We start from the raw sequence: 19,410 nt of genomic DNA, 5'->3' as shown, positions 1-19,410 counted from the left end.
CTGGTCTTCCATATATTTTCCACCTTCATCTTCATGACTTTCAGAATTTTCAGAAAATCAAAGAGGAAAATTTTCCTTACAGTGAACCTCTTTGGCCCCAGCAGGAGTAGAGGGTCATTCCTTGTCACATCATTTGTAGCTGAAACTTGACCAAGGAGATACTGGGGCCCATCACTCAGATCAAGAGCACTCAGAGCACAGGGCCTGGGCACTGGGAAGGGAAAGGGAGAGATGTGGTTGCCATGGGCGTCGAGGACCCCAAAACAGTCACTTCAAGCTTGTTCCTAACTTAAAGAAGAAACAAGCCTGCAGATGTGCTTAACCGAGATCCCACGGAGCTGGATCGCAGCCGGGTCTCCCAACTTCTCTCTACAACACCTCCTTCCTTTATAGGGGAAAACTATAAAAATTACTGGGTTTTGATCCCCTCTGATAATTTCTGCCTTTTAATTGCTGTGTTTAGACCCTCGGTGTTTAAGGTGATGGCTGGTACGGTTAGGCACCGTCCTTGTGACTGTGTTCTACCAGTTGCCCTTGTTCTTTGTCCCTGTACCGTCTTCCACTCTTTCTCTGCCTTTTGCGGTTTTAAGTGAGCATTTTATATGATTCCATTTTCTTTCCTTTTTTTAGCACATCAAGTATACTTCTTTTTTCACTTTGCTAGTAATTAATTCCAGGGCTAAAGTAAGAAATATACAGGATAAACCTGGAACATTTTACCACACCGGAAAACAAGGCAGCCATCAAAAACTCCCAGGATCGTGTCAGAAGGAGCCAGTATGAATAAAACCTCACTGGCCAAATGCCGGACACTTTGCTAGTCAGTAAGGATAATAAATGCAATTGTATAAAATATAAAATACGCTTAAATTCAAGAGCTCATACTGACACTAACATAAACAAGACCACTGCTTCTCTTTAGAGCACACTTGGCAACCCACTCACAAGTCTGCCTTTCTATACCTCAGGATGACCAAATAATAAGTAATAGGAAGTTTTCTTTTCTAGAAGGGTCCTGACAAATGAGTGATACGATTAGATTATAATCATTTGCAGCCTCACTGAACCAGTGGGTCAAGGTGATGAGTATCAGTGACCAGTGAGATTACATACAGAGACCTGGGGGACATACACGGCACTTGCCTCCTGATAGCAAGTATTTCTACCAAAGAAATCAGATCTGCATCTGAATCAGGCTCTAGGTTTACAGAAATACAGGGGACACAGCAACAGGTTAAACAAGACCACAGAAATGCAATCAGCAAAATGCAGACTGGGAAACACTAGAAGATGAATTATCTGGTTTCTGCAACCAAAACAAAACAAAAAATTACAAGAAAAAAAGATGTAAGTGGCTCAAAAGCCGGCATCAAAAGAAACTATGTTTATCATCTAATTATAATGGACAATCTTTACTGGGATCCGAATTCCAATAAGCAACTATAAAATAATAATGATGGTGATGCCATAAAACAATAGGAAAAAACTGAAAACTGGCTATTTGATTTCATGCATTAGGGAGTTAGTTGTTAATTCTCTTAAGGTGATAATGACATTGTGTGTATGTATTTTAAACCAATAATGTTTGGAGATGCATACAGAAATGTTGTAAATTAAACGAAATAATGTCTCCAAATTTCTTTAAAATACTAGGAACATTGAGAAGTGTGTAGTGGTCTAGATGAAGCAAGACTGATCATGTATTGATCATTAATGAGCTGGTTAAATAAAAAATAAACAACGTTCATTAAACTATGCTCTTAACTTCGGTAAATGTTTGACAAGTAGCATTATAGACCAAAAAAAAAAAAAAAAAAACAGCTCTAAGAGTACAGTTAAGCTAGTATACTCATTAGATGTGCTCCAAAGTACTGGGCACATAATAAGTATTAGATGAATACTTACAAATTCATTATAAAACATTACCAAAATTTTTAGTTATTGAGAATAACTCACAGTTTACAAAAACACTTATCATTCCATTAAAGTTATTAATTAGAACAAAAATGATCACAAAGATGTTTCAAAGAACAGGTTCAGTTTATTTGGTTGAGAAATTTTTTTATAGAATCATTATTATGAAATTCAGAATTGTCCCCAAAATGTAGATGGTCATTAAGAATTTATCAAATTGATTATTCTATGTTGAATTCAATGATAGAAGTATTCTTTAATTTATTTTTTCCAAATTAAGATGAGCAGCTAACTCTGAGATCTCTAGCCCAAGAGGGTGTAGGTGAGGAGTAGCCTGCTCTCTCAGCTGCAGGGTGCTTCTGGAAAGGGTGCCGGAGAACTTCCTGAAGAAGATGGACCTGGTAAATAATTTCAGTAGATAAATACAGAGTTCCTTCCTTGGGACACTTATTAATTTTCTAAATTTCTAAAACAACAAGCTGAGTTTTTACATTTTTTTGAAAATGCTTAAGCATTTTATGTTTCATTCATACTTCAACTATAGTTGTCCCTTAAAATTTCTACCGTTCCATAGAAAGTTCTTCAAGTACTAGTTTTGTGCTAAAATGGGAGAGTGAATGTGTACAGTGTCACAAAGGCTACATATACGCCCTGATATTCACAACAGTATGAGGATTACAATTTTCTAAAACATGTACAAAAAATGTCAATAATTTGCAATCTTCCTAAATCAAGGGCATGGATTCCAACTTCTGCTATGCCCTCATTTGTAATTTTGCCCTATGGTGATAAACTGAAGCATCAAAGAACACACTCTTGAAACAATAATTCTAGGATCAAAATGCGTATTTTCACCCAGTTATAAAATAATAAAGTCATGGTGATGTGAGGTGCAGCACACGGACTGCAGTTAAGAACACTGCACTGCATATCTGAAAGTTGCTAAGCGAATAAATCTTAAAGTCCTCATCCCAAGAGAAAAAAGAGATTTTATAACCATGTATGGTGATAGGTACTAACTAGACTTACTGTGGTGATCATTTTGCAATATGTACAAGTACTGAATCATTATGTTGCACACCTGAAACTAATATAGTGTTATATGCCAACCATATGTCAAATATTTTCCCATGGTTTTATTACTTCCTTAGATATTACAAGAAAATGCCTAGTTCCAATAGAAGGGTGGATGATTATCTAAGAAAGTAAAGCCAAGAACTCAAATGGAGTATATTACTATATTACTAATATTTCAAACAGAAGCACTGCATCATCACCAGTCTTCGAGCCCCTCCCAACTTCTCCCCAGGTACTTTCTGTAGAGAACCTTTAATTAAAGTTTAAAGTCAGTTTTAGACCCACCAGTTTCAAAGCTCCCTGAGTCAGTCTGTATACTGTATACTGTATACTTCTCCACAGTGCCTCACATAGAGTGGATTCTCAAGAAACATTTGAAGCAAGAAGGTAAACACAAGTTGTGTATGGGAAAGGTTTTGTGTAAAAGGCTTAACCAAACCTTTTCCCTTTCCTGCGTGAGAATGTAACCCTTAGGTAACGTTCCAGGTGTGCTGCCTGGTAACCTGATGAGGTGGAATGTCGACTGCGTCGCCATACAACATTGCTTCTGACTGAAAAATAGCGTCTGGGCTCCGAAAACTGTAAATATCTGTAGAATGCTTAGGGCTTTCTTTACGTGGTAACTCTTGAGGCGGGTCTCTAATAGGGATATTGGGAACTATACCAATGGCCTTATTCCAAGAGATACTGGTTTCTGTGTAACATAAACCTTTTTTATTTTTAAATTATTATTGAATCTATTGGAGTGACATTGGTTCATAAAATTATATAGGTTTCAAATGTACAATTTTATAATACATGATTTGTATCTTGAATCGTGAGTCCACCACTCCAAGTCAAGTCTCCTTCCATTTCTGTTTATTGCCCTTTACCCTTTTCTACCTCCCCTACCTGCTCTCTCCCTCTGGTAATCACCAAGCTGTTATCCGTGTCTGTGAGGGATTTTTTTTTTTTGCTTAATCCCTTCACCTTTTTCACCCAGCTCCCTAACCCCCTCTGAAAGCAGTCAGTCTGTTCTCTATGAGTCTGTTTCTATTTTGTTTATTTTGTTCATTAGAATCCACATGTAAGTGAGATTACATGGCATCTGTCTTTCTCTCACTGTTTTGTTTCACTTAGCATAATAATCTCCAGGTCCATCTATGCTGTTGCAAAAGGTGAGGTTTTCTTTTTTTACAGCTGAGCAGTAGTCCATTGTGTAAATAAATGCACCTTAGTTTTATCCACTCATCTACTGATGGGCACTTGGGCTGCTTCCCAATCTTGGCTACCATCAGTGACTCAATAAACAATGAGTGTTGGCAGGATGTAAAGAAAAGTGTGCCCCTCATGCACTATTGGTGGGAACGCACTCTGGTGCAGCCACTGACCTCAAAAAAATAAAAATAGAACTGCCTTTTGACCCAGTGATTCTACTTCTAGGAGTATATCCAAAGAAATCCAAAATACTAATTTGAAAGAATATATGCACCACTATGTTCACTGTAGCATTATTTACAATTGCCAAGATTTGGAACATTAAGCTTTTAAACCAGGGCTGCCCCTGCCTGCATCTTCCCAGAGTGGCTCTCGTCTCCTCGGACCTGAGCTTTCATGTGTGCGTCCTGCTGCTGCGAACTGCTGTGAGAACTCCTGCCAGCGAGGAACCTGACATTGCCCTTCTTACAAGCCAGGTTTCGTCCTGTATCTTTCTGAGTAGAATGGGGCTGAGAGCAGCCTGTAATAGTCTGGTGGGTCTGAATATTTACTTGAACTTAGGAAGACACCTCTCTACACAGTGTGCACTGCATCATTACCCAAGTACAGCTTTGAGGAAGGGAAGGAAAGAGGGAAGAAACAAAAGAGAGGGGAGAGAAAGGAGACACAAGCCAACAGAACGACTTATTAAGCAATGTTCAGTTTCCTCAGCTTAGACTGCTTTGCCTAAAAATAAATGCTCAGTCATCTCTCTTCTCTGTTTTTTTCCTGAACACCATTGAAAGATTACACGTAAGAATATTTTATTTTCTAAAATGCAAACCTCGAGTTGTCAGGCTAAGTAAACTACTGAAATAAAAAAATGACTGCACGTTCCAAATGAGAAATAGCCAAGTTTCTGTCTCTCGCCAACTCTGACGGCCTAAGTAGTGACTCCCCATTTGATGAGCATGATTCTGAGGCTGCAGCCAGTTTGGGGGAGTAAAAGGGCTGTGCCAGTCACCACTGCCTGCTTCAGTGCGGGACAGACGAGGGACCGCATGAGTGCTGGGGCCACTCCAATCCAAAAAATGGAGATTATATGCAATGCATTTTCAAATGATTAACTATGATACTGAGGCACAGAAGAAGGTACGCAGAATTACATAATGAACTTCTGTGTAGCCTCCCCTCAGCTTCAGAAATAAAATACTTCCGATATAGCTGGAGCCAAGGATCCTTCCCTGACTCAAATTTCCTTCTTCCTGCAGTTGCCACTGTTAGAAGTTGATCTTTGCCATCTTTATTTATTTTGTTACTTTTACTATACACGTGCCTGTCCCTAAGTAAAATAAACATGAGACCAGGCAAGGAAAATTCCACAGCTGGTGCCAGCAGTGGTCCAATTTTGCATGTCTGCAAACAAACTCAGTGTGTTTAAAACGTGGCGTATTTAAAACTAATAAAAATAAATGCAGAAAAGCCAACCACCTTACCTCTGAAAAGTCATTGCTCTCTGCTTTCTGCACTGCAGACTCCGCCATCCAGTTCTTCAGCACGTTCTTCTAGGGTTGGCAACTTAAACAAGAGGAAAAGCACCCACTGAAACTAGAAGTTACGGGTCAACACAGGCTGCTTGAAATCACAGCTGAAACTAGAAATATTCAAGAGCTTTGCCAGAATGCTCAAATGAGAAGAAATAGCCAGCACCGGTCCATGCTGATTGTCTGTAAACAATGTGCAGTATTTATTGCCTTACGGTACAGAAGAAACTGAGCGTATGAGCAATGTTGTTTTTCTTTTCAGTGTTTCATCACTAGTTTGTCTTTTTCACTATGTTCAGTTTGCTAAGCCTTTTATAAAGTGTGGAGAAAGTAGTGAATTCATCTCATCTAGGCCCTTTATTCTAAGTGGAGAGGGGAAAGTTGCTGCTTTTAACATCTTCACTCACAGAACTAAGGTCTGACTCAGCAGGACTGCTTAATGGTGACACGGCCAAGAGCATACAGGAAAGCTTACCAACAGACAAAACTCTTTCTACATTTATATTTTTATAGTAACCATGCATTTTTTAATATTGAAAAGTATTGTAACAATAGCACATTTATTTTTTTTAAAGATTTTATTTGTTTATTTATCTTTAGAGGGGAAGGAGAAAGGGAGAGAAACATCAGTGTATGGTTGCCTTTTGTGCATCCCCTGCTGGTAGTTAGCCTGCAAGGAACTGGCCTGCAACCCAGGCATGTACCATGACTGGGAATCGAACCTCTATACTCCGGTTCACAGGCCCGCGCTCAATCCACTGAGCTACGCCAGCCAGGGCCAACAATAGCACATTTAGAAAAATTCCAGGAACTGTGTCTTTATTTGAGATGAGACTTTTCCAAAACATCAACTGGGTGGCATAAGAGAAATTCTAGAAGCCTCCAGAAATCACCATTTTGTGATTCTCAACCACAGTTGTCTGAGTTATTTGAATGGAAGGAACAAACAAATTGCATTTCAGTTGGTTTTAAAGATCTGACAAAATACGAGAGATAATCTAAAACTATCAGTACCCTGCAACTCAGTCATTCTAATTCTCTGAAAATATAGTCTACGGGAACAAACTCAAACATTAAAAATACTGTTCATATTATTAAGGAAAACCAGAAACAATTTAAATACTTAATAATAGGGAAATGGTAAAGTAAAACATAATATATCCTTTCAAGAAAGTATTATTACGCAGCCAGTAAAAATGTTACATTATAAAGAGTGAAGTAGCAAGAAAAACTGCATAATTTTTTTTAGCGAAAATAAGATCTAAAATTATTTTAGTGAAAATAAGATCTAAAATTACATCCCATGTTCTTCTAATCAGTACATACCAAAAAAAGAAAAGGACTAGAAGTAAATGTATCAAAAAGTAAAATTAGAAAAGCTCATATATGACACTTCAACTCAAGTAAAATTTATTCATGTAGAATTCTTCTAGTTTAAAAAAAAATCTCATCCCTTGACTGCGTAGCTCAGTTAGAGCTTTGTCTCCATACACCAAGGTTACCAGTTCAATCCTCTGTCAGGGTACATACAAGAAGCAACCAATCAATGCATAAATAAGTGGAACAACAAATCAGTGTTTCTCTCTCTTTCTCTCTCTCCCTCTTCCTTCTTCTCTTTCTCTAGCACCAATATATTTTTTAAATAATATAATTTATTAAGTTTAAATTAATTCAATTTTTAAAAAATAAATTTAAAATATTTAAATTTTTAAGTAATATTTTATTGATTATGCTATTACTGTTGCTGCATTTTTCTCCCCTTTATTCCCCTCTGCCCTGCACCCTCCTTCCCACCAGCATCCCTCCCCACCCCAGTTCATGTCCACAGGTCATACATATAAGTTCTTTGGCTTCTCCATTTACCATACTATTCTTAACCTCTCCCTGTCTATTTTGTAACTACTAACTACCATTTGTGCTTCTTATTCCTTGTACCTTTTCTCCCATTCTCCTCTCTCCCCTTCCCCAATGTATGTTCTTATGTATGTTCTTATGGTGGGCTTCTGTACGTTCTAGGACACCGTGGGTCTCTCCAATGAACTCTCCTATGAGGCTGGGAGTTTCTTCTGCCAACTCAACACCCACAAATTTTTACAACCAGAGGTTTTGAGGCTTTCTTTCCCCATGCTGGAATCCTGGGTTGTGCAGTCTGTCTTGCTCCCCAGTTTTTCCTCCCGATCTATCTACATGCAAATGTGGGGCCACCAGCCACTGCCTCGCCTGCCCAGTCCTTCAGCCGCCCCCTTGCCAAGCATCCTCTCCACCCCAGCTGCTGGTCTCCACCCCTCCGACTAGTCTGGATGAATGTTTCTTCAACTCCGTCATTATTGGACTTCCATACAGTTCAATTTTCTTGCAGTTCTGGTTGTTTTTTGTTTTTAAATTTGTTATCTTTCTTTTGGTTGTGGAGGGAAACAAAAGGTATCTATCTACACCTCATCTTGGTCACCAGTCTTTAATTTTTTTAATTTTTAAGTTAATTTAATTTTTAAAAAAACAACTCAGTTCCCTCAAGTAGTTACTTCTGGTTTTCAAAAATGTTGCTTTTATGTGATTATTTAAAGTTAAATAAAATCAAAATGATCACTTACTTGTCATTCTTTCTCTTCTTTTGGAATCTGAATCATTCATATTACTAAAAATGAATAAACAAAAGACAAAATCATCTCCTGACTCCCAAAATTATATCTTTTTTCAAAGGGGTAGGAATTATTTCACAAGACAAACATTAACAAAAAGCATTTTCAAGTCACAGTGAATCAGTGTCTGAAAGGAATATAGAAAATACCAAGTTGAGCCCTGGCTGGTGTTGCTCAGTGGACTGAATGATGGCCTGCGAATCAAAGGGTCGCTGGTTTGATTACTAGTCTAGGGCACGTGCCTGGGTTGTCGGCCAGGTCCCCAGTAGGGGGCTCACATGATAGGCAACCACACATCAATGTTTCTTTCTCTCTTTCTCCCTCCCTCCCCATCTCTAAAAATAAATAAAGTCTTTAAAAATAAGAAAATACTGAGTTGATCAAATAATATGTAAAATACTACCTTGTTTAGTTATTTTAGATAATACCAAACCTTCTTTTATTTGTACAAATCAAAAAATATTTTTGTCTAAAAATAATCTAGGCTCTGGTCAGGCAGCTCAGTTTGTTAGAGCATTGTCCCAATACACAAAGGTTGGGGGTTTGAGTCCCAGTCAGAACCGACACATGAATGCATATATTAGTAGAACAACAAATCAATGTCTCTCTCCCTCTCTCAATAAATAAAAATGTTAAGAAATAAATTTATAAAAACTTTAAGAAATGAATTTATAAAAATGACATAAATTTCCTTATCTTAAACTTAGTCTTCTGAAAATATTTTGACTTTTCTTTGATTACTCAGAGTCAGCTCTATAAAGAGGCCTCAGTGTAAACTGTGAAGGGGTACTTGCTCCTCTGTGTTCTGTGGTTTTTCTGTCTCTCTCTCCAGCTCCCTCTATTTACCGTTCCTTTACTCTGTCATGTTTGTTGCTTCTAATTCATTTTAGGTTATCAAACAAAGTAACTTCTTACAGTTGTATGACATGTACCAATAAGTAAACGTTGGGAGAAAGCCTGAGGACTCCTCTCCAGCTTCAGAGCTTGAGAAACGGGGGAACTGTGTCATTGGAGCGTCGAGGTGAACAGACAGGTGCCCTCTCCACAGGTGAGGGGTTACTAAGGTGCCTGAACTAGTGCGAAGTATGTGGGAGTAAAAGGAAATGGGGAAACAGAAAGGAAGGAAGGGACCTGGTGACTTGACGATGCTAAAGCAACACATCGCAAGCTTTTTTGTAAATTATTAAACTTACCTCTTCAGTCTCAAGAGGTACTGGGACACCCAGACAGGAAAGAGTTTATGCTTTGAAATCATCTTCAGTGCCCAGAATTGCTAAATGAAACACAGTAATACAGTGCTTAGTATAGTAATATTTGTTCAGTTTGTTTTAACTCCATGTTCCTTTCAATTATATTCTTTAATAATTAATATCCAGATTTTTTAAAGTTTGCTGTTCTGAGGAGAAGTAATACTAAAAAGGAATAATATTTCCCTTTTCTTTATATAACATTCAACTCTGAAATTCTAATTCATGGAAATCCATGTAATGGAATGATTTGAGAGAAATAAAAATATATACACAGTTCTTATCAATAGAGATTACATACACATGAATAATTGTATATAGGGAACTGCCCTGCCTGGCGTGGCTCAGTGTATTGAGCGTCGGCCTGCAAACCAAAAGGTTGCTGGTTTGATTCCCAGTCAGGGCACATGCCTGGGTTGGGGCCAGGTGCCCAGTTGGGGGCGTACAAGAGGCAGCAGATCCATGTATCTCTCACACACGGCTGTTTCTCTCCCTTTCTTTCTCCCTCCTTTTTTCTCTCTCTCTAAAAGTAAGTAAATAAAGTCTTTACAAAAATAAGTAAATAGGGAATATCCTTAATGTAATTTACTTTCAAAAGCTTAATTTGCAAGTAACTTTTATTTCATTATCTATTAATTAAATAAATATTTATGCAACATAACTACTGTTAGGAACTTTATTAGGAGAGAACTATATAAAAATAAGACATGTTCCCCACATTTAAGGAAAGTGTACATTTAAGGGTAAAAATATTCAATGTCATTTTAGAAATATACATATTTATAAAATATATATTATAGAAATATAAAAGGATAAGGGAACACAAAAGGATAAGCAATTAACTTCATCTACTAGTCAGGGGTTGTAAAGGTTTCATATTCAAAAGGCACAGAAATTTACTACTGAAATAATTAAGGTACAATGATGTCAATTAAGTATTCCAAGTAAATGTTAAGTTATAAAGTACTTAAAATACTTAGTAATTTAAGTATTGATATCTGTCAAAAACTTGAAAAAGTCGCTTTAACATTACTTTCAGTTTTTTATACATTAAATGATAATTGGTGATTATCACTAATTAAATAATTAGTTGATAGATGAATGAATCATTAATAATTTTTTTTCAATTACATCAAAGATTCTTAGTGGCTAACATTCTTTCATATTTTCTACTGCACAGGTAGACATTTTTATTCAAATAGCTACTAGAAATGTAATTTAAGGCTATCCATGACCATGAGAAAAATAATTTTTCTTTTAATTAGTGTGATCCACACCACCTTTACAGGATCACTTCTCATGCTTCTTTTTCAAAGAACATTAGTTTAATTCTCATTTCCTACACTGACAGCTATTTTTGTGAAAATAATTGTAAATAAGTGGTAAGAGCTCAAGCCTCTTGGCAGTGTAGCTTCAATCAACAATGGCACCCTTCCCTCAAACCCCAGAAGGAGATCACACTGAAAACACAGAAGTCTGAAATCTGTTCTGACAGCTGACAATTACTGAGCTCATATGAGGTAGGTATTACCATTAACCTCGTCTCACCGATGAAGCAAGGGAGGGTTAGAGAAACCAGGTGACCTATACAAGCTCACACGGCCTGTCTTGGGGGAACTGGATCTGAAGCACCCAGTCTGCTTCCAGGGCCTCTCTCTCCAGTCACCACAGCACACCGCCTCCTAAGCACAGTGGAAATGACTGGAAAACCTACGGACGTATTCCACCGGACTCTCTTTCCCGACCTTATGACGTAGCCCAGGCTACCTTTCATTTGGTGACTGACCAGATCAAGGGACTGAGGGAAGAAGGGCTCCATCCTTTTCTTACACAAGAAAGATGTGTAAGATCACAAGAAAGATGCAGCAGAGCTAAGGAACCAGGAGCACAAACTATGGAGAAAGCTGCCTGTGTTGGAGTCCAGCCAGACTTTCACTAGCTGTGTGACCTGCTGCTAGTTCAGTAAACTCTCTGTGCCTTAGTGTCTTTATCAGTAAAAGAGAGATCACTGTAGTATCTACCACATATGTAATATGACAGATTATCATATAAAATCTTACAATGGTACCTAGAATGTAATAAGCACTCAATAAATGTCACCTATAATTGTTATTATATTAATAATAAATTTTCATTTTGTGAAGCATTTACTATAATTCCTGTCCCAGAATAAGCTGTCAATAACTGTGAGTCCTCAATACTTGTTGAATGAGTGTATAAATGAATTTGAATTTGTTAAAAACTGAAAAGATGACATTATACAGAGAATGTCATGGAAGATAATGTTCTTCATTGAAAAAAATAAGGCTAGGTGTTAATCACAACAGGATAAAAACAATCACTGCAATACAGAAGAATGAGACCTTAAAAACAGATCTGTATTTCTAAAAATCTGTAAATAGAAATCTACTGGCAATACCCATATGAGTCCATATATAATACAGTCGATGTATTATAATTAAAATAAAAATGCAACACATTCTCAAAAGTGAATTAAGTGCAGGCACTTTGGAAATAGTTTGGTGGTTTCTTAAAAAAATAAACATAAATTTACTAAACCATCCAGCAGCTCCACTCCTACAATATACACAAGAGAAATGAAACACATGTCCACACAAAAACTTGTATATAAATGTTCAGAGTCAGTATTTACTCACAACAGCCAAGACGTGGAAAAGACCCCAACATCCACCAACTGGTGGAGGGGTCAGCGAAACGCGGTGCAGCCACAGGAGGGAGCACTGCTCGGAAACAGAGGGACGCACTGCTGATGTCGGGCCCAACGTGCACGGACCTCAAAACACGCCAAGTGAAGAGGCCAGATGCCAAAGGCCACATGTCATGCAATTCCAACTTATAGGAAATGTCTAGACAGTGCAAACCTTGAGAGACAGAAAATAAATTACTAGCTGCTTGGGGCTGGGAGCAAAAATAGAGGCTGACTCAAAAGGGCACAGAGGACCTAGCGTGATGGATTTGTTCCAGAACTGAATTGTGATAACTGCACAAATCTGTAAATTATTTAAAAATCACTAAATTATATATTGAAGGTGAGTGAAACTTCATGGTATATAAATTATACCTCAATAAACCTGTTAAAAAGAAAGTGAAATTAAGAAAAAAGCCAAATGTCACAAACTAATACCTGAGGAATGCTGAGCTCCTGTAACTGGCTTTGAGTAATCTCACTGAGTTGTCGAAATGTCATCGTAAAATCAGCTTCTGTCTCTTCCATAAGCTAATGGAAATAAGTATATTTATCAACTGCAGTTCTTTAAGAAGATACTGATTAGTAATTCAAATGTTAATCAGAAAAAAAGGTAAAATGATAAACTCACATGTAAGAGAAATGCAATTAAATCATCATCACCCTCTGTTTCTCCAAGTAATCCCAATTTGGCTTTGAACAATTCTCTAAATCTAAAAAAAGAAATGTCAACATAATTTGTCATTAAAATTCTCACTATTTTAAGAACTGTCCTCAAACCAACCAGGATGCTTTAACATCTGTATTCAAAAAGAACAAACCTTCCCTGGCTGGAGTGTCTCAGTGGACTGAGTGCCAGCCTACAAACCAAAGGGTCACCCGTTCAATTCCCGGTCATGCCTGGGTTTTGGACCAGGTCCCCAGCTGGAAGCACATGAGAGGCATCCACACACTGATGTTTCTCTCCTGCCCTCCCCCTCTCTATAAAAATAAATAAAATAAAATCTTTACTTTTTTTCCAATTTTTTTAAAAGAACAAACCTTCTATAATAAAGAGCAGGATACCCCTCAAGAATCTGAGCAGTGCTATGGGAAGAAAAAAGGAAGAACAGTTAAACCTTGATTGATAATCAGCATTATTTTTAAAATTTTTATTTATTTATCTTTACAGGGGAAGGGAAGGAGAGAGGGAGAGAAATACCAATGTATGGTTGCCTCTCATGCATCCCCTGCTGGGAACTGGCCTGCAACCCAGACATGTGCCCTGATTGGGAATCGAACCACGATCCTTTGGTTTGTAGGCCCGTGCTCAATCCACTGAGCTACACCAGCCAGGGCGATAATTAGCATTCTTGAATTACATTTTACAAGAACAAAGTGAACCTTCTCATGTATTAAATGACATTAGATTACGTGCTGCTGATTCTGGTTTTGTGCAGCGTTATCTACAATTATCAAGATACGGAAACAGCCCAAGTGCCCAGCAGTAAATGAGTGGATAAAACAACTATGGGATAAAACAACTATTATTTACATAATGGAATATTACTCGGCCATAAAAACGAAGAAAATTTTACCCTGTGTAATTGCATGGATGGACCTCCAGAACATTATGCTGAGTGAAATTAGCCAGTCAAAGAAAGACAAATACCATATGATTTAATTTATATGTGGAATCTAATGAACAAATTGAACTAACAAACAAAATAAATACAGACATAGGTAGAGAGCAGGATGACAGCTATGGGGGTGGGAGGGAGGTTAGAGGGTGGAGAGATGGGGCAAAACTGAAAAGGGCCTCATGGCCATGGACAACAGTGTGGCCATGGACAACAGTGTGGTGATTACAGGGGTGAGGGGGGCATAAGGAGTTTAAGTGGTAATGGAAAAAATACAACAAAATTTTTCTAAAAATTAAAAAAATCATTAGAGAATGTACTACTGATTCTGGTTTAATGATGTAATTATGTATCATATCCTAGAGAACACTATCAACACAACTTTACTGTCTCAAAGGTTTGGATACAGTGCAAATCATACCAGGTCATTCCTGAAACATTACTATATATAATTAGCTTATAAAATAAATGTTAATATACCAAAAAGTTATATAACTTCTGGGTGTATTTGAAAAATCATCTTAGACCCAATATAATGTATTATAAGTAGCTCACACAACAAAATAATATTTTACTTGTCTGTAAGTATGAAAATAGAGTGAGATATTTCATATAAGAATTAAAGCATTTTTAACCACAAACCCATCTTTAAACAATGAAGTTTCTATTTCTTAACTGTCTTAAATGTATACTCAATTGTACAAACTCAACACATTCCTTCTACCTTCCTGACCTCGTCTCCTACAACACTCCCCCTTGCACATTCTGCTGCAACCATCTGGCCACTCCTTGAATGCCCCCCACACACTCCCACCTCAGGGCCTTTGCACAGGCTGCTCCCTTGCCTGTGGTTCTCTTCCCCCAGATATCGGCTCCTCTGACTCCTTCAAGCCTTTGCTCAAGTTCTTCGCTGACCATCCTTTTAAAACTATAAGCCCTTCCTCTCTCCCTCCCTGTATTCCCTACCCGCTGCATTATTTTTCTCCAGAGTACTTATCCCCTTCTATGTTATATAACTTACTTGTTTATTAAGAGTAAGTTATATAACTTATTCTGTCCCTCTGACTAGAAGCACTAAGAAGTCACAATTATTATGCTGTCTCAATCACTGTTATCCCCTTAGCACTAAGAACTGGGTCTGGCACACACCGAGTACCTCAATAAATCTTTGCTGAATGAATGAATGAACCCTACAGGGTAAAAGGGAGAAAAAATTAATGGAGAAAGGGTGGGATGAAGACTGCTTAATGAACATCATTTTATATGGCTTTGATTTTGAACTACGTGATTATATCATCAAATAGTTTTAAATTAATTAAGAAAGCCATATATGGGACATAAAACTTTTTTATCTTAATTGTAATAATGTTTTATTTGCTACATGGAATTAATAAAGTCACTATATGCCTTGTCTTCCATTTGGGATCTTGTACTAGAAACGGTAAATTTTAGATTTGTGGGGAGGGAGGAGAGTGTGAAGAGAAATATGTTTTTTATCTCCTAGAGGATACAATGGAGACACAAAAATGAATAAAATGTGGTCCCTGCCTTCAAGAAGTTCAATGTCCAGTGGTTAGATCAACAAAAGTCAACACAATCCCGGACCCAGCAGCGGCTAGGGCCTGGAAAACACAAGTCGGAGCCAGGCCTCAGGCCCTCCCTCCTGAGTAGAGCATGGCTACACCGAAGAGAAACCTTCACGCACTTTCAGTAGGTTTACCAAACACATTCTTTACACAAAACAATAGATATAGTAAGTCCAACAATTTAGCAATGAATAAACAGTGGTAAATGACACTTGGATCAAAGAATAAACAAAAATTTTACAACATCTAAAAAACAATAAATAGTATAACAGCTTATCCTCTTAACTATGGGAAAAGCCAAAACTATGATAGAGAAATACGTGTAGTTTGAAATGCTGTCATTATTAAAGGCTAATAAGCTGGGTTTTTAAAATATATTTTATTGACTTTGATGTTACAATTGTTCCGGTTTCTCCCCATTTGCCCCCTCCTCCCAGTAGCCCCCACTCCCTCTGGCAGTCCCCCCCTTAGTTCATGCCCATGACTATGTACATACGTACATGTGTATAAGTCATGTCCATAAGTTCTTTGGCTTTTCCATTTCCTATACTGTTCTTAACATCCCCCTCATTATTCTTACCTACCAACTTGTACTTCTTAATCCCTGCACCTTTTTCCCATTCTCCCCCTTCCACATTCCAACTGATAATCCTCCAAATGAGCTCCACATCTATGATTCTGTTTCTGTTCTGCTTGTTTGCTTAGATTGTTTTTTTGATTCAGTTGTTAATACTTGTGAATGTATTACCATTTTAATTGTTAATAGTTTTGCTCTTCTTTATCTTAAGACCCCTTGAAATTTTATAGAATAATGGCTTGGTGATGATGAACTCCTTTAGCTTTATCTTGTCTGGGAAGCACGTCATCTGTCCTTCCATTCTAAATGATAGCTTTGCTGGATAGAGTCATCTAGGATGTAGGTCTTTGCTTTTCATCACTTGAATACTTCTTGCCACTCCCTCCTAGCCTGCAAAGTTTCTTTTAAGTAATCAGCTGACAATCTTATGGGGATTTCTTTGTAAGTAATATCTGCTTTTCTCTTGCTGCTCTTGATTCTCTATCTTTAACCTTTGGCTTTTTAATTGTGATGTGTCTTGGTGTGGTCCTTTTTGTGTCCACCTTTTTGAGACTCTCTGTGCTTCCTGGACTTATATGTCTATTTCCTTCACCAAATTAGGAAAATTTTCTTTCATGATATTTTCAAATAAGTTTTCAATTTCTTGCTTACTCTTCTCCTTCCAGCAGTTGTCCCAGAGGCTCCTTAACATATCTTTGTTTTTTTTTTTTTTGGATTCTTGCTGTTCTGATTGAATGTTTTTCTCTTCCTTATGTTCTAATCATTAATTTGGTTCTCAGCTTCTTCAATTCTACTACTGGTTCCCTGTACAATTTTTTCACTTAACGTAACCTTCATTTCTGCCTGGGTCTTTTTTATGCTGTTGAAGCACCCAATGCGTTCCTTGAGCATCCTAATAACCAATGTTTTGAACTCTGCATCCGATAGGTTACTTATCTCCATTTTGTTTCTTTTTCTGGAGTTTTATTCTGTTATTTTATTTGGGCCATATTTCTTTGTCTCCTCATTTTGGCAGCTTCCCTGTGTTTGTTCCTATATATTAGGTAGAGTTGCTTTGACTTCCTCTCATAGTATCATGGCTTACAGGGGAAAAGTGCACCAGTAAGCTGGATGGTGGGGTGGGGGGGAGCCTTATTAGGTAATCGCCAGGGTGGGGCAACCCATGTGAACCAGGTTGATGGAGTCTCAGAGTGTCACTACTCTGTGGCTCTGAGTAGGGGAGGGCTCAGAAAGGGGACAGTGTTGCTGCCTGGCCTCTGGAATTCTGTCCGCAAGAAAACTGTCCCCCAGCACTTGTCCTGATTTCAGACACTTCCATTTCTCCCCATATGTCACTGGTGCCCTTCCAGCTGCTGCCCCTGCGCTGGATCCCAAAGGGAGCGAGTATGTTTAACTCCAAAGTCTGTTAACAGCCTTTTAAGAGGAGACTCCTGAGAATCCTGCAATTACTTCTGCTGCCGCAACCCCTACTGGTTTACTGCAAGAAGTTATGTGGGCTTGTCTTCTGGGTGTGTAACTCTGGGCTGGGTGATCTGGTGTGGAGCTGGAATCCCTTGCTCGAAAAGCATCCCTCCCAGTTTTTATCCACCACGCATGGGTCTGCAAGCACCCACTCTGCATCTCTGCATCTCCAACCCTCCTAGCCATCTGAATGAATGTGACTTCTTTATTTCCTTGGTTGTCAGACTTCCACACGGCTCGATTTTCTGATGATTCTGCATGATATTTATTTTACAGTCCAGTTGTAATTCTGCTGTGGCTGTGCAAGGAGGCAAGCCATGTTTACCTATGCCTCCATCTTGAACAGAAGTCTCAATAAGCTGGTTTTTAAAGCCTCACTTTCCCCTTCCCAGTAAGAACACCATACTGGAGGGAGTCTCGGATTCTTGATTCCGATATGTCAGCTGGGACTCTTTTGATTGCTAGGAACTAGACACACTTACTGAGGTAAAATAAATTAATATTTTTTTAAATTATAAAAATAAATTAATACTTGCAAGAAGCAAGTTTAAGAGGCATTTGGACCTGGCAGGGCCAGGTTCTCACACTCTTGCAGTGGGATGTGGTCCTTCTCCAACCCTGCTAAGTGCCTTTGGGTGATGCCAGTCTCAAGCACCGTCTCTCTGCCTACATCAAGCACCTCTGGCAACTCTGGGCTGACACCCCCTCACCAACCATTCTGCAGGGAAGGCGTTCTCCTTTCCTTGGGTTCCATGAAAAGTCACAGCTTAAAAATGCCAGTTGGATACTGAAAATATCAGGGGAACATTTTGTAAGGCATATGATTGTGTAACCACTATTCTGTACACAAGAAACTAATATAAAACATTATATGAAAAAATAAATAAAGATGAAAATATCCAAAAATCCCTTTGGCCTGGCCCTGGCTGGTGTAGCTCAGTGGATTGAGCGCGGACCTGTGAACCAAAGGATCAAGGTTCAATTCCCAGTCAGGGCACATGCCTGGGTTGCAGGCCAGTTCCCAGCAGGGGATGCACGAGAGGCAACCCTACATTGGTATTTCTCTCCCTCTCTCCTTCCCTTCCCCTCTAAAGATATATAAATTTCTTTAAAAATTCCTTTGGGGGCCCTGGCTGGCGTAGCTCAGTGGATTGAGCACGGGCCTGCAAACCAGACGATCGCGGTTCGATTCCCAGTCAGGGCACATGCCTGGGTTGCAGGCCGGTTCCTTGCAGGCTAACTACCAGCAGGGGATGCACAAAAGGCAACCATACATTCATGTTTCTCTCCCTCTCCTTCCCCTCTAAAGATAAATAAACAAATAAAATCTTTAAAAAAAAATTCCTTTGGCTAGGCTTAGTCACATTTCCATCCTTGAACCCATCAGACCACCCAGAGGACAGGACTGACTAGATGTGGGGTCAGCCCTTTAGAAATGATTGAACTGGAAAAAGGTGAGACGAATTCCCAAAGGAAAGCTGAGGTGATGGATTTGGGCCTGAAGGCAGATTCTAGATTGGGGGAGGCAGCAGATTCCACATCACTGACAGCCTACTGCACAGCTGTGAGACCTGAAACCCAACTAAGGAAGGGATTCACTTAGGGTCAAGAGTCGCAGCCACCCGTCCAGTTTGCTCTCCTCCCTCAATAGCAAAAAATAATTCCATTTACTGAAAAGGCAACACGGTAGTTAGTGGTAAACTCAAAGTTTCTGCCTTTGGCTTTGGGTTCTTGCATTTCCTTCTCTTTGGAAAAAAAATCACAACATATTTTAGATTTAGATAATGGTTTTGTTTAATAAAGAGCATGGATCAAAAAAAGTTTTGTACAATGCATCCTAACCAAAAGAATGCCTTAACTTTC

General features: G+C 38.5%; 1 protein-coding gene across 1 annotated transcript in view; it reads right to left on the bottom strand.

Moving 5' to 3' along the window:
• Positions 1-1,814: 1,814 nt before the first annotated feature.
• Positions 1,815-19,410, bottom strand: part of LOC118980579 (protein adenylyltransferase SelO-like) — a 42,986-nt gene continuing 25,390 nt past the window's right edge. Inside the window, exons 14-20 of the mRNA XM_037037222.1 lie at positions 13,346-13,390; positions 12,936-13,017; positions 12,743-12,835; positions 9,544-9,623; positions 8,303-8,346; positions 5,664-5,745; positions 1,815-2,312 (exon numbers count right to left, since the gene is read on the bottom strand). Of these exons, the coding sequence (XP_036893117.1) occupies positions 5,720-5,745; positions 8,303-8,346; positions 9,544-9,623; positions 12,743-12,835; positions 12,936-13,017; positions 13,346-13,390 (370 nt within the window). The 3' untranslated portion in view covers positions 1,815-2,312; positions 5,664-5,719. The remainder of the gene's footprint in view (positions 2,313-5,663; positions 5,746-8,302; positions 8,347-9,543; positions 9,624-12,742; positions 12,836-12,935; positions 13,018-13,345; positions 13,391-19,410) is intronic.

The sequence above is a fragment of the Sturnira hondurensis genome, unplaced genomic scaffold (genome assembly GCF_014824575.4).
Source record: "Sturnira hondurensis isolate 20B ecotype Veracruz unplaced genomic scaffold, ASM1482457v3 Scaffold0022910, whole genome shotgun sequence".
NCBI lineage: Eukaryota > Metazoa > Chordata > Mammalia > Chiroptera > Phyllostomidae > Sturnira > Sturnira hondurensis.
Note: the sequence above shows the minus strand (reverse complement) of the source record. Positions and strands in the feature narration are given on the sequence as shown.